Source organism: Triturus cristatus, chromosome 9 (genome assembly GCF_964204655.1).
Source record: "Triturus cristatus chromosome 9, aTriCri1.1, whole genome shotgun sequence".
Classification (NCBI taxonomy): Eukaryota; Metazoa; Chordata; class Amphibia; order Caudata; family Salamandridae; genus Triturus; species Triturus cristatus.
This window is the reverse complement of record NC_140592.1, coordinates 12075288-12090365: the sequence shown is the minus strand read 5'-3', so window position 1 is coordinate 12090365 and position 15078 is coordinate 12075288. Positions and strand designations below refer to the sequence as shown.

At 49.6% G+C, this 15078-nt stretch overlaps 1 protein-coding gene across 1 annotated transcript in view; it reads left to right on the top strand.

Annotated features, from left to right (window-relative positions):
- Positions 1–15078, top strand: part of LOC146797257 (semaphorin-3A-like) — a 366005-nt gene that overhangs the window by 320688 nt on the left and 30239 nt on the right. The window contains exon 16 of the mRNA XM_085624230.1: positions 503–645. Within this exon, the coding sequence (XP_085480356.1) occupies positions 503–645 (143 nt within the window). The remainder of the gene's footprint in view (positions 1–502; positions 646–15078) is intronic.

Below are 15078 nucleotides of genomic sequence, written 5' to 3'. Positions count from 1 at the left end.
GCACAGCCCTGGACGACACAAGCGTCTCTCACACCACAGAATGAGGAATCCTTCTTCTGCCTGCGTTTTACCTTTTTCAAGTTCGGGTCTGGCAGGTGCAAAACCTGCAAAAAGGAGCAAAATGTCCAAGGATTCACATCCGCTTCCTGTGGATTATAAAAGGGGGTTCTCCTACCATTCCACCACCTCCCTGGGGGTTCACTTCGAGAGCAAGAAACACTGTAGCAGAGGAGCATGAGACTGAATCCCCCCTCTCCCACCCACGAGGCCACCTGTCCACGTGGACACTGCACTGATGGAAGCCCCAGTGATGCAGAAAGACACTGTCCAGCTCCTGGGGACCCCGCTGACCACGGAGAGAACCCTGTTTTATCATATGACAGTGAGGAGGCGCCTCCCACAGAGTGCAAACAGCTCTGAGGTGTAGAGGGTGCTCGCGTTCATGTGCTGATGTGTGTGTTTGCATCTCACGTACAGCGTCTGATTGCTCTTTTTGCTGTAGTTCCCATACAGGTGAAACCAGAAGAAAAGGTCATCGTTGTGTCCGAAGGTAATGGGACGTTCCTGGAGTGTGTGCCGAAGTCTCGTCGCGCCACCGTGACGTGGGCGAAAGTAACGAATGAGACCCACCTGGACCCGCAGAAGGTAAACAACGCAAGGGTGTATAGGGTGCAATGGAGGTGGTGGTGGGTGCTTCAACCACATATGTGATCACCAATGCTAGACACTAATGCCCTAGCGCCATTGAAGAATTGATTCTGAGAACACCTTGGGCCTCCCCAGGGCATTCATTCTGCACGCTTACCTCCAGGCGGCTTAAATCACGCTTGCTTTGGTCACCTGACCAGGAAATAGCTCAAGTGTGTCTACATCTGTGAGGAATTGGAATGTATTTAATGGTGCGGTTGGGCTACCTTAACAAGTAATACACTTACTAACCCCTTTAGGACCAGTAGGTATTGTGTGTCTAACCCTGAGCTCAACCCTGGGCAGCTGTGGCTCTGAGCAGCGAGGCTTACACAGAAGAGCAAGTGTCACGCGTTCAACCAGCACCAAACAATTGAAATGGCTCAGACGCTAAAGAATTATGACACCAATTTATAAAAATAGATTGAATATTTATGTATTTTTGGATACCAGAACCAAAAAAAAACACCGGAGTGATCCGGTGATATAGATTTTACAACGTACAGTAAATATGCACTTGTTGCCAAACCGTGACAAGCATTGGCAAGTTCAACTAATTTGACACTTACATTTTGAGCAAAAACCTTGGCTTGTTCCATTGCAGTGGATTGGAGTTACTTTAAGCGCCGGGAAGCCAGTCATGGGACAAGTGAAGTCCTCAGAAACACTTACCTGAGAAGGTGAAGCAGTCTTCAGCCAGGCACTTTAATCCTTTTCTGGAGTTTCCTATCGAATCGGTCCTGATGCAGGGGATACAGGATGCTGAAGATGCTGAAAAATGCTGTGGATGTGATGATGTCAGCGGGGGTCTTTCTGTGGCTTCTCCTCAGTCCATGGGGAAGGTTTGGCCATCCTGGCCACGTGGTCAACGTCCCTCGAAGTCCTCTCTGTCCTGGTAGAACTCCAGTCGCCACTGGGCTTCCAGTCGCCTTCTATCTCGGTCATCGCCAAATCCTTCCCTGTGCGATAACTAGTCTTCTGGGCGACCAAGCTGCACCCAAAGACACTCCTGGGTCCAGCAGACTCGGGTGCAACTTTGAGCATTGAGTCCTGGTCTCTGGTGCTGCACAGCGGCGATTGACGTGGTGTGAACTTGACCCAGCAGACTTCTTCAGCTGTACTGTCCCTATGCTGCAAACAGGAGGTCAGCCAACTGACCCTTGGAGTCTCTTGCTTCCGCTGAGCTCCGGAGATGACTTCTCCATGAGCAGGACACAGCAGGCACACTACCTTCTCCTTTGCTCGCCACCAGATTTAACAGGTAGGAACCATGTCAGTGCAGCCGGGGGTCCCCTTTTTTATGCTCAGAGAGTGCCTCCAGGGTAGACATGGTCAATGGTCTCCTAGGCTCCCTCCCTCCTGATGACCACTTCCTGGGAAGGATGCATCTGGCTATCCCAGGATACACTATTCTGCCCACTTCCAACATGGCAGAACAGTTCTCTCGGCATCCAGAGCTCCCTAGCTCAACCCAGAGGTGGTTACCAAGGGGGCTACATGCCCCTGGAAAACCAGTTTGGCAACTGGTTCCCTTCCCTTTCCCAAGTGCCAACCTGTCTACCTAATATCAGCGCAGCCCCTCTCCAAAGTATTTCCCCTTTGCCTTTCAAAAGTGGCTTCTCCTTTGAAGCTCGCCTTTTGGGCTAACAGCCGTATGGCTTCCTGCAGGACGGAGGTAGCACCTCTCTTCTGTGCAAGCTTCTATTGTAACATTTCCTGGGAGTCGTTAGCACGTCTCCCCAGACGGGCAGAAAGCTATCTTAGAGACAAGTCCCCATCTGCAACTGTTGAGGGCACAGGAGACTAAAGGCAACAAGGCGGAAAATTTACAAAGGTTGCACGCTGCAACAATTTATTTCAACTTGAGAATCAAGTCAGACTTAATGCAATGAGTTGTTTGATACCTTGAGTCTCACCTCTGGTCACACCATTCTGGATTTGGCACAGCTGGTGGATCAGGTTGTAACCCTGGACTCACCAATGGAGTGTCCAAGTCTTTCCACAGTAAAACCGAACGTTTTATGTTTTTATTGTCAGGACATGTCAAATACATGTTCTGCCTTTGAAATATGCTGCACTCTACCTTATGACTCTGTAAGCCTGTCATAGGGGTGACTTACACATATCCCGAGGCGAAGTCTGGCTTTGTCATAGCGTTAAATGGCAAAGTCTGGTTATCAGTTTAAAACTGCTCTTCCAGTCAGAAATGGTGGACAAGTAGGCTTGTTTTACCTCTGCCACACCCAGGATGGCACAACCAGAGCGGCAGTCACTGGGGTGATCCTCTAACTAACATGCCCTGGTACCCTGGGCCCCATAGTCTAGGGACTTATAGGTAAGTCAGCTTATACCAGTTGAGTATAAGCCAATGTAACATACATGTTTTAGGTCAGGCACTGACACTGAGGTCTGGTTAGCAGAGACGAGGCTCAAAAAACCATGCAAAAAGAGGCATTACCTTACAATATTTATAGGGACTTTGGCCTCCAGTATAAAGAGTTATTTGAGGCCTCCACAACTGCACACAGCAAAACAGGAGAGGCCTCTACAACTGTAGGCATAACTCCAAATGAGGCCTCCAAAAGTAGACATGGTACTCTAGATGAGCATTCCACAAGTGAACACGGTACTCTAGATGAGATCTCCACAACTGGAGACAGTACTCCAAATGAGGTCCCCACAAGTGGGGACAGAACTTCAGATAAAGCTTACACAAGTAGACACAGTACTCCAGATAAGTCCTTAACAAATGAACACAGCACTTCAGATGAGGCCTCCACAAGAGGACACAGTACCCCAGATGAGGTCTCCAGAACTGGAGAAGGTACTTCATATGAGGTCTCAACAAGTGAACACAGCACTCCACATGAGACCTCCACAAGTGGACATAGTACTCGAGATGAGGTCAGCACAACTGGAGACAGAACTTCAGATGAAGCCTCCACAAGCAGACAAGGTACTCTAGACGAGCCCTCCACAAGTGGACACAATACTCCAGATGAGGTCTCCACAAGTGGACACAGTACTTCAGATGAGGTCTCCATAGCTGGAGGTAGTACCCCACATAAGGCCTCCACAAGTAGAAACAGTACTGTAGATAAGATCTTCTCAACTGAAGACAGTACTATTTATGTGATCTCCACAACTGGAGACATTAGTCCAGATGAGGCCTGCACAAGCGGGCACAGTGCTCCAGATGAGGCCTCCACAAGTACACATGGTACTCTAGATGAGGCTTCAGTAAGTGGACATAGTACTGCAGATGAGGTCTCCCCAACTGGAGAAAGAACTTCAGGTGAGGTCTTCACAACTGGAGAAAGTACTTCAGATGAGGTCTCCACAAGTGAACACAGCACTCCAGAGGAGTTCTCCCCAAGTGGACACAGTACTCCAGCTGAGGTCTCCATAGCTGGAGGTAGTACCCCACATAAGGCCTCCACAAATGGAAACAGTACTCTAGATAAGATCTTCACAACTGGAGACAGTTCTATTCATATAATCTCCACAACTGGAGACAGTAGTCCAGATGAGACCTGCACGAGTGGGCACAGGACTCCAGATGAGGCCTCCACAAGTAGACATGGTACTCTAGGTGAGGCTTCAGCAAGTGGACACAGTACTCCAGATGAGGTCTCCACAACTGGAGAAAGTACTTCAGATGAGGTCTCCACAAGTGGACACAGTACTCCGGATAAGCTCACCACAACTACCGATAGTACTCCAGATGATCCCTCCACAACTAGACACTATACTCCAGATGAGGCCTCCACAAAAGGAGACACTATTCCAAATAAGACATCCACAAGCGGACACGGTACTCTAAATGAGGCTCTACAAGTCCAGATTGGCACAAAGTTCCTTTGTCGACTGATTTGGTAAGTAGTCCTCATAACATTGTTTAGTCACTTGTAGATCATCTGATATGATAGCTGAGGGCTCATCTCCTCTTTAATGGTTTGCAAAATCTCTTCTATGCAGTACAAACCCGAAAGGAGGTCTTGGTGTCATCCGTAGGCAGGCATGTGATGATTTTTAGATCCTTTGTTCATTCTCTCAGCCATGTACCGATGACCACAGCCTTAGGGCACGGAACTCAGCCTTGGGGCTCTGATCCCAAGGGCGCTTGACCTCTCCCTAAGAATGGAGTTCATTTCTCGAACCTGTTTGTCGCCTATCACTCTGCCAGCTTGTACAACCAAGCACTGTCCATGGTCCCATTCCAAGTAGGGATGGGAGGCAAACTCCACTCCACCGGCGGAGTTTGCTGAGATTTGTTCACCATGCGCTCCGCTTGGAGCGCGAAGTTTGGCAAAAACTCTGGGAACTGCTGCGGAGCATAGTTTACTGGTGCCACTTTCCTCACTAGTGGCAAAGTTTGGCTTCAACAGTAGTATAAATACCACTTCTGTGAGAGTAAATGACAGGAAGCGTTGAGATGATAATAACGTGCCTCTTTCTCACCATACTTAGCCTCAGCTCTTCAACTCTGCTCTCACCTGTCCTGCCCTTCTTGCACCTCTGTTGACGCGCCTCTGTTTTGCGCAATGTGTATTGCGCTATTTTTATGGAAACGAACCTGATGAGACGCTGCAAGAAAAAAGGTTTTCCTAATTTGTTTTCTGCCTTGCATTGTACATTAGTTTTATTATGAAGAGACTATGGTGTTTACGAATTCGGCCCCCTTACAGTCATGCGCCACAAGGAAAAATAGGCAGGCTTGGCTGCTTCCGGAAGAATGAGAAAGAAATCAACAGGCACATGCACACATTTTTACTTCATGTAAACTCAAAAGTGTCCTTCTACATTTTTTATTGTGTTAAAAAGTCATAAAAAGAAAAAGTACAAAAATGCTAGAAATATTCTTTGATAATAAAATTAAATTGGCATCTAACAGACACCAGTGGTGGAGGAGTAAGCAAAGGACCTCAAAAATAAAACATGTGATGCTGGGCGAGTTATGGGGATTTCGTTTCCGGTGTCCGTTGCCCTTTCATGAAAAAGCGCAGAACGGGAATCTGAGTAAAAGGCCGGTGTTCTTCCCAATGAGAGCTGTGTGGACTGGCGTTGAGGCTGAGTTGACTTGATCGAATCAATCAGCGACGGCGAGCTGTGCCTGGCTTCTCTGCTCATTACTACCACTTCCGGAGCGCAAGGAGCAATGTTTTCCGGGACATTGTCTCTTCAATCAATGCATACTCTTCCAGTAGCAAACTCCATCATCGCAGGCACGTGCTCGGAGGATTACAAATGGCGCCCATGAAGGGAGTTCGAAAATTGAAGCTCTGTCGAGCAGAGGGTTCGGCTCAGTCAGCAGAACACAGCAATTAGTGCTGCAGCTGGAGACACCGCACATCTGCGAACAAGAAGTCTGCAATTGTGAGTAATGGTATTAAGCCCAGTAAGGCCAGACCTGTCTGCCCCGCGGAGAGCAGGGCGCTTCCGCAAGTTTTCATTTATGTGCCTCATTATTTTCAAAAAAACCCTCACAAACTATACTTGACGTGCATTCACCTGCTCCGTCTAAAGTGTTTTAATTGAGGGTACCCGGGGTGCACACGTGCGTCCAGCCCGCACACTTCCTTGACACAATACAACAACTCCACCTGCTTGCGGAACTCCGCAGAATTGGACGGGGTAGTTGGGTTATTCCGCGGAATTCCGCGGAGTGGCACTCCCCCAGCTCCGCCCAGCCCTAATTCCAAGGCCGCTCACACCGAGTACTGGTCTGTGTGGAACAGGATGTGAAGTTCTACGGACGTCTGAGATCAAATGTACTGTCCGGCCTTGATGTGTTCCAGAGTCCCCAAATCAGAGAACTCTCTGTACCGGGTCCTATATACTAAGAACCCCCAGACTTACTAAGGACTTGCATTGTCCATGCGTGACACAAGTCATCGCAAGTCCTTAACTGAAACCAAAAAAGTCACGCAATTGCCGACTTGCGTGGCCTGGGATGACTTGGTATTATGCAACGCAGCGTTGCATTTCCTTACGGTCGGTGTTCCATGGGTGGAGCATGGACGTTTCCATGCTTCTCGAAGATAAGCTTTCTGGTGCGAAGAAGAGTGACCTGCATCTCTGGCAGTGGCGTGACAGAAATATTGCCTGTTTGTGGGTGGATGAAAAGTCTCTTCTGCCCACTGTCCAACTCCTCCAGGACGAACGCGAAATGGATCCCCAGAGCCCCAGCAAGGAATGCACAGTGTATGGTCGACTTAGCCTCGACATCTGTTTTGGCCTCGAAGTCGAATGGTGCTTCGGCTCCGAAGGGCCGGGCTTCACTGGCACTGAGGTAACGGAAGGCATGGAGAGGGCTGCTAGTGCTAGGAAGGTCTGGTCTTATGCAGACATATGTCAGCGCCGAGGTAGGAGTCGGCTCTGGAGCCTTATGTTGGTACTGACCTTGGCTGGGATTCATTGGCAGCCCAGAAGGCTATAGTTTCAGGTTGGGCTTGAAGCCAGACCCCTTGAGGGGCGGTGGTCGCCCAGTAGTTTTGGGGTATGGGAAGCAGTGCCGTACATGCCAACCCTCCTGACTCAGACGGGAGACTACCGATTTCAAGGCTAGTCTTCCACCTCCCGACTCCTGCATGCAGAAACCTGATTCCTCTGTGAATTCCTGCCAACAGGGACTGGGTTTGTGTGAGCCGGAGTATGCACTGCCAGTAACATGCTCCTGCAGGCTAGTGCACAACCTTTCTGAGACGCTCTCTCTGCCTACCGTAGCGCTTTCTCTGAGTTCCTGACAGGTAGGAAAAAAACATATATTTGCATTTCTGATATCCGATCCTGCAGCAGCACACTGGTAAGCCCCATGAATGGCAATAGAGACGATTCAGGTAAAAAGCCGAAATATATCACCCAATTATTGCTTTAAAGCTCCCACTTTCCTCTTCTAAAGTTGGCATGTGTGCAGTACTTACAGTCCACGGGCATTGGCCTGGCAAAGGCGACGGGTCTTCAGCCTCAAAGCCTAAAGACGAGCTTGGTCTCGAGCTAAAGGACGCTGGTTACATGGCGGATATGGCGGCCCTCTCATCCCCTTCAATGTCCTCACAGAAGATGTCTGGGGTGTCTTCGTCTGTCGCTGCACCATCTTGCGTTGAGCCAGCCGTCAGTTGTGTTAGCGCCTGCGGGTTTTCCTAGACTGGATCGCTAGGCAGGCAGGGGCGGACTCAGGAGGTCTTGTGCTCTGGTTACAAGCAGAGGTTGCAGACCGGATGGTGATCCTTCTACAAGTACTTCAAGTGTCACTGTGGGCCGTACTGGAATGGGGTCCTTCCCATCAAAGTCTGCTCACTGTCAAAGGAGAATCTCCTGAGAGGGTCGACGCCCCGAACAAGGTGTCAAAGAGATCCCCGGCACAAAACAGATGAAACCAGGATGGAAACTGCAAAAAACACAATTGTTTCTTGCTGACGGAAGTGGAAGGACTGATAGAATCCGGCGTAGGAATACTTCGCAGAGTTGACTTGGAGCTTTAGTGACACGTCCAAACCCATTGGCGGACAAAAACAATCTAACAATAGAGATGATTCCCATGCGCATTGCCAGTCATAGGAGGAGTCACTATACCTTGTGAAGCAAAATACTTCTTTGTAGAAAAACAAGTTGTACACATCCTAGCCCAACACTAGATGGCAGGAGTATGCAGAGCATCTGAATCTACAGCACTAAGGGGCATATCAACAACAACCGGCGATAATTATCGCTGAGCTCAATTAGCGCTAGGATAATTATCGCCGGCTAGCGCCGATTTTTATCGCTGAGATAGCGTGCTATTAGCAACGCTTATCTTATCGGCGATAAAAATCCTAGTGCTAACTGGCTAACGTGAGAATATCGCTGGAAACCCAGCGATAATCTCACGTTAGCTTGTTGATAGGGACTCACAAATTTAGCCATGATATCCACCTTCCATAGGATATCATGGCTAAGTCAGTCCTGAAGCAGGCGTAAGGAAAGTAGCAATCACAGGGGTTATCGCTACTTTTCCTGCCGCTATGCTTCATAGCGTGGGGCTTGATGATAGGAGAAATGTCGCTTAGCGACATTTCTCCTGTCATGTCAGGTCAGGAACGCCCACTTTGCATCTCATTAGAGATGCAAAGCTGGGCGTTAGGAATCCCCACGCTAAAGCAAGGTAGTAGAGCGGTCTGGCCCGATTGCCAAACGCGCTCACAAAAACCAACTGTACTAAAATGCACAGTCCGATATTTATTAAAGTGTCGGAGTTAAACTGGAGCCTATTCCCACAATACAGCAACATTGGCACTTACAAAACATTATTTCCTCAAAGAGTGCATGTAACAAGTACGTGACACAGGGAAACAACTTCCCTTAAACCCCAAGTTTTCTTAAAAGTGATTTTACTGTAGTGCACAATGTTACTACCTTGCATTGTGGTTTCAGTTAAATACCTACTGTTGAAATGATTACACATGAAGGAACACTACGGCAAAGCATTTATGCAGATGCGCAGAGTATGCATTTGTATTCCCCATGTTGAGGAGAGGAGGGGCATCATGGTTCACTCGAGGCTTGCCTTTCGTGAGTCACGGCCCCTCTGCACACACTACAACAGTAAAATAGTAGGTTACACTCTGCATACAGGCTACACATCTAAAAGCATTCACGCAGCCCTTTCAAGAAGCTCCATCCCGCTAAGGCAACGCCCACCTTAGTTAGGTGAAGGGGCACATTACGGCTCCTAGAAACACTACTCCGGTTAGGGGCCTCGTCCTCCAATATTAGAGGGGTAAAAGGGTCAGTGCATGGTTAGTAACATCACTCACACTCTTTGCCCCTAGCGAGCCTTTGTACTATTTCCCAAAACGTTTGGAAAAAAGGCAAATCTGACTCCTATCCTGAGTGTTATAAAAATAAGAAGTCATTCTAGTTTGAAAACACCGACCTGTCAGCCCCCGTCCTCCTGATAGATTTACCGTCCTATCGTATGCAGCCATTTTCCTATTCAGAAACCTCAGATTTGTTTTCTACATTTTTCTGTAGCACAACTGCACCTCACAGGCCCTGAGACACTTTAAATTGAGCTGTAATAAGGCTAAATTGCAACATTCTGAAACTGCACATTGAAAAATTTGTAGTTGCGAAACACTGCTGGAAATGGCAAAATGGTTAATGTGAAAATGGGCCTAAAAAGATTAGTTTCTAGAAGAAATTGTTGATCGATTGGGATCACAAATTGAGACGAAGGGATTTCTAGAGGTCGGGTGGTGGTCTCAGCAAAGACGCAGGAAGGATGGGGGATGGGGGGGGGGGGTCCCAGCAGCGAATCAGTAGGGATGGGGGTGATAATCCCAGTAGAGATGTGGGGAGGGGGGGGGGGGGGTTGTGGTCCCAGCAGTGACACAGAGGGAAGGGGGGTGGTGGTCCCATCAGCGACGCAGGATGGATGGGAGTGGCCCAGCAGCGACGTGGGAGGGATGGAGGGGGTGGGCCAGCAGCGACGGGGGAGGGATGGAGGGGGTGGGCCAGCAGCGACGGGGGAGGGATGGAGGGGGTGGGCCAGCAGCGACGGGGGGCGGGGCGGGGGGGGGCAGTGTTTAGCATATATTTGTGTTTCACCGATATGATGGGAAACTTTGCATTGCATATACTAAAAACACTATGTAAGACACATTAGACTTCGACGCGGGAGAGATGGGGGGGGGTGAGAACTGGTCCCAACAGCGACGCGGGACGGATGGGGGGGTGGTCCCAGCAGCGACACAGAGGGATTGGGGTGGTGGTCCCAGCAGCGACGCGGGTGGGATGGGCGGTAGGTCCCAGCAGCGACGCAGGAGAGATGGGGGTGTGGGGGTGGCCCAGCAGCGAGGCGGAAGGGATGGAGGGGGTGGGCTAGCAGCGATGAGGGGGGCAGTGTTTGGCATATATTTGTGTTTGTCAGTTATGATGGAAAACTTTGCATTGCATATACTAAAACACTATGTAAAACACATTAGACTTCATTCATTAGGCACGGCAGTGTTGAGCAACTAACCCAGCCTGCTATGCAGAAACCTAACGGGAGCATCGTGGCGCCACAGGGGACGGCCTCAAGCACGGAGCGGCACAGGCAATGAGAAGATAATTTTTATTATACTGTCGCAGGCAAGAGCGGTAGCGGATGAGCCAACCTGCCTGCACCTTTCAGCAAACAAGCACTGCCCGCTGGAAGCAGACCCCGTCTTCTCACCCCCTGCGTGGCGCTTCCCAACACACGCAAAGGTCACACTTGCAAACGGTCGACTGCAAACGGGGAGAGCTTACCACCATAATAGGAATAAAAAAACAAGCAGACCCCGTCTTCTCACCCCCTGCGTGGCGCTTCCCAACACACGCAAAGGTCACACTTGCAAACGGTCGACTGCAAATGGGGAGAGCTTACCGCAATAATGGGAATAAAAAAACAAGCCCGGAAGACAGTGCATTTCAGAAACAAGCCCGGCGGAGCGTGGCGCACGCGCGCTTGGGGGCGGGGGAGCGGATCCTTTGAAGTGCTCCCTTCCTGTGTTGGGCACAGCTGTTCCGTGTTAATCCCCTCAAGTGTATTTATGACATTTTGATTGGATTATTTTCGTTAAACCACTCTTAAAGCATGTACGTTTTGCAGTACACAAAGGAAGGCATACACTAGCTGGGGACCAGTGCCCTGCAAAGTAAAAGACGGTGAAAGAAACAAGCCCGGAAGACATTTCAGAAACAAGCCCGGCGGAGCGTGGCGCGCGCTCTTGGGGTCGGGGGAGCGGTCCCTTTGAAGTGCTCCCAAAAGGCGGAGTGCATGGCGGCACCAAGCACGTGATTGTGCGCGTGCTAGCAATGCAATCCGCTTTTTGGGAGCACTTTTAAAAGCCCCTATAGTCTCGCTTCGCGAACGCTTACGCGATAGCAAGGCGAGACCTAAAAAACGGTCTACATGTTTCAGCCTGTAAAGATCAAGAAATTGGGATCAAGGCTTTCATCAGGACCACTACAACAAAAACTACTGCACCTGCAAAGAAGTGCAAAAAGCACTGACGTGAACAAGTGTCTAAGTGGAAACAGGCCGATACACCAACCTTGTACCGCAGGATCAAATTCAAGAGTTTTAAGTATCCTGCCAGTCAAAACGGTAAGTACCTGTGTCAATAAAACAGAAAAACATATAATAAAAATAATAACTAAGCAATGTAATACAAACAAGGCACAGGCCCACATGGGCTAGAGCAATCGGACTGCTATGTGTCAGTCTTACCCGTAATTGAATCGGGACTACGCCTGCCGCTCCTGGTAACAACTCAGGGCGTGAGACAACGCACTGTGAAAGAAGAAGATAAAAGCAGCGTATAGTATCGTGAACAAAAGCCAACAAACATGTACCAGGCCGTCAGGCCAGTCATTGTTAATACTGAAATGGAATTAGTGGATGGTGTGTCCATCTTCTTCACAACCAAGGGGAGAGAGAGAGGGAGAGAGAACCATGCAGACTAGATCCCGCTGTTAGTGGCCGAAAATTCAGCCCTAAACAAAATCATGCTGGATATAAACAGAACCTCTTGTTGATGTACCCAGGATCCGCTATGAAAATAGCGTATAACCAAGGACTGTACTCTCATCGACACATACTCATCCTTACAACATTTTACAAGGTAAGGCAAGTAGTCCCTGCAGATTTACTAGAGAGACAAATGCCGTCGAACTGTGGGAGGGAACGACCTACATGCTTACGGTATGCATATGTTGTAGTGGTCCTGATGAAAGCCTTGATCCCAATTTCTTGATCCTTACAGGCTGAAACATGTAGACCGTTTTTTGGTTTTTGTGAGCGCGTTCGGCAATCGGGCCAGACCGCACTACTACTCTGCTTTTTACGTTGACACCGGGATAGTCCTTATTAAAGTCTTTTTTGTGTCCCTGTAGTCAATTTTAAATCACCCCTTTTACACTGCACTTTAAATTTTCACCTTACTTAGGCCAGCTTCATCGATCTTTAGGCGATCGCATTCCACTAGCGTAGAACAAAACATCCGCGAGCTCCTCCCTCAGTTGCACATTGGGAGTAGCAGCTCCTCAGCCAAACCAGGTTTGGTTGAGAGGAGATCCCACATGATGAAGCTTGCCACCGCGGTGGGTGATGGGATTATGTCCTCTTTATGAGGACTTTGTTGACTTGGCTTTAGTTTAGATGCATCCAGGCACTTTGAGCTCAATCGCTTTTTTGTTGGTTTGTCTTTTTGTTTTGTAGTTTTACACCTCTGGACTTCTGTGTTGAGACATTATCAGTAGGGGGACTTGTCCAGGGTGGTCGTGTGATCCCTCAGACCCTTTTTCTGACTGGTTTTCTCGGGGCCTCAGAAATGTGCCAAATCTTTCTAAATATGGCACATTTCTGCTGTTTAAGACACACAATTGATGGACGGAATGCAGAACAAATCAAAACATTCACCCCCAAGTCAAGAGATCTGGGTTAAATCCATCATTCTTATTCTCACCATGCCACCCCAGTTTGCATATGGCTGGGTTCAAACTGGAGTGGCATGGTGAGCAACACAGGGTCAAGACTGATTTGCATATGGCTGGGTTCAAACTGGAATGGCATGGTGAGCAAAAAAACGATGGATTTAGGCCCAGATCTCTGTACTGGGGTGAATCTATGACATTGTTCTGCATTCTGTCCATCAACTGTTGTTTTTACATTTCTGCTGTTTCCCTTTCACACAACACAGTGCAGCAAGTAGCTGTGCTGCGCTGCGCTGCGTTGCATGCAATCTTAGTAAATCTGGCACCTCTTTTCATGATACTGACCTCAATGTTTCCTTCAACCAAAGGTGTCCCCCTGGCTGTTCATCAGTTCCTTGCCACCCATGGGCTCCTTCTATTGTGATTTGGACAACACTTACCTATCTCCAAACTCGACTGATTCTTTCAAGCCCTTGATTGTGGTTGCCCCCACCTCTTGATATCTTAAAACAGATACACTCTGACCCAATTGTTCCCACCCACTTCAAGGTTTGAACGTCCCACTGGATTTTCTTTCATAAATGGAGCAGCACCCATCTCACTTCCCACTCATGTTCAATACCACGCATCCTACCTAAGCTGCCGAGGTGCAACGGGCAGGGTCAGCTGTCTCTTTGAGCACTGCTCACCTTGCCAAAGCTGCAGCGGTGCAACGGGCAGGGTCAGCTGTCTCTTTGAGCACTGCTCGCCTTACCAAAGCTACAGAGGTGCAACGGGCAGGGTCAGCAGTCTCCTTGAGCACTGCTCGCCTTACCAAAGCTGCCGAGGTGCAACAGGCAGGGCCAGCTGTCTCTTTGAGCACTGCTCGCCTTACCAAAGCTGCCGAGGTGCAACGGGCAGGGTCAGCTGTCTCTTTGAGCACTGCTCGCCTTACCAAAGCTGCCGAGGTGCAACGGGCAGGGTCAGCTGTCTCTTTGAGGACTGCTCACCTTGCCAAAGCTGCAGAGGTGCAACGGGCAGGGTCAGCTGTCTCTTTGAGCACTGCTCGCCTTACCAAAGCTGCCGAGGTGCAACGGGCAGGGTCAGCTGTCTCTTTGAGCACTGCTCGCCTTACCAAAGCTGCAGAGGCGCAACGGGCAGGGTCAGCTGTCTCTTTGAGCACTGCTCACCTTGCCAAAGCTGTCAAGGTGTAACGGGCAGGGTCAGCTGTCTCTTTGAGCACTGCTCACCTTGCCAAAGCTGTCGAGGTGCAACGGGCAGGGTCAGCTGTCTCTTTGAGCACTGCTCACCTTGCCAAAGCTGCAGAGGTGCAACGGGCAGGGTCAGCTGTCTCTTTGAGCACTGCTCACCTTGCCAAAGCTGCCGAGGTGCAACAGGCATGGCCAGCTGTCTCCTTGAGCAGTGCTCGCCTTACTAAGGCTGTCAAGGTACAACAGGGAGGGTCAGCTGTCTCTTTGAGCACTGCTCACCTTACTAAGACTGTCAAGGTGCAACGGGCAGGGTCAGCTGTCTCTTTGAGCACTGCTCACCTTACTAAGACTGTCAAGGTGCAACGGGCAGGGTCAGCTGTCTCTTTGAGCACTGCTCACCTTGCCAAAGCTGCCGAGGTGCAACAGGCATGGCCAGCTGTCTCCTTGAGCAGTGCTCGCCTTACTAAGGCTGTCAAGGTACAACAGGGAGGGTCAGCTGTCTCTTTGAGCACTGCTCACCTTACTAAGACTGTCAAGGTGCAACGGGCAGGGTCAGCTGTCTCTTTGAGCACTGCTCACCTTACTAAGACTGTCAAGGTGCAACGGGCAGGGTCAGCTGTCTCTTTGAGCACTGCTCACCTTGCCAAAGCTGCAGCGGGGCAACGGGCAGGGTCAACTGTCTCTTTGAGCACTGCTCGCCTTACCAAAGCTGCAACGGTGCAATGGGCAGGTTCAGCTGTCTCTTTGAGCACTGCTCACC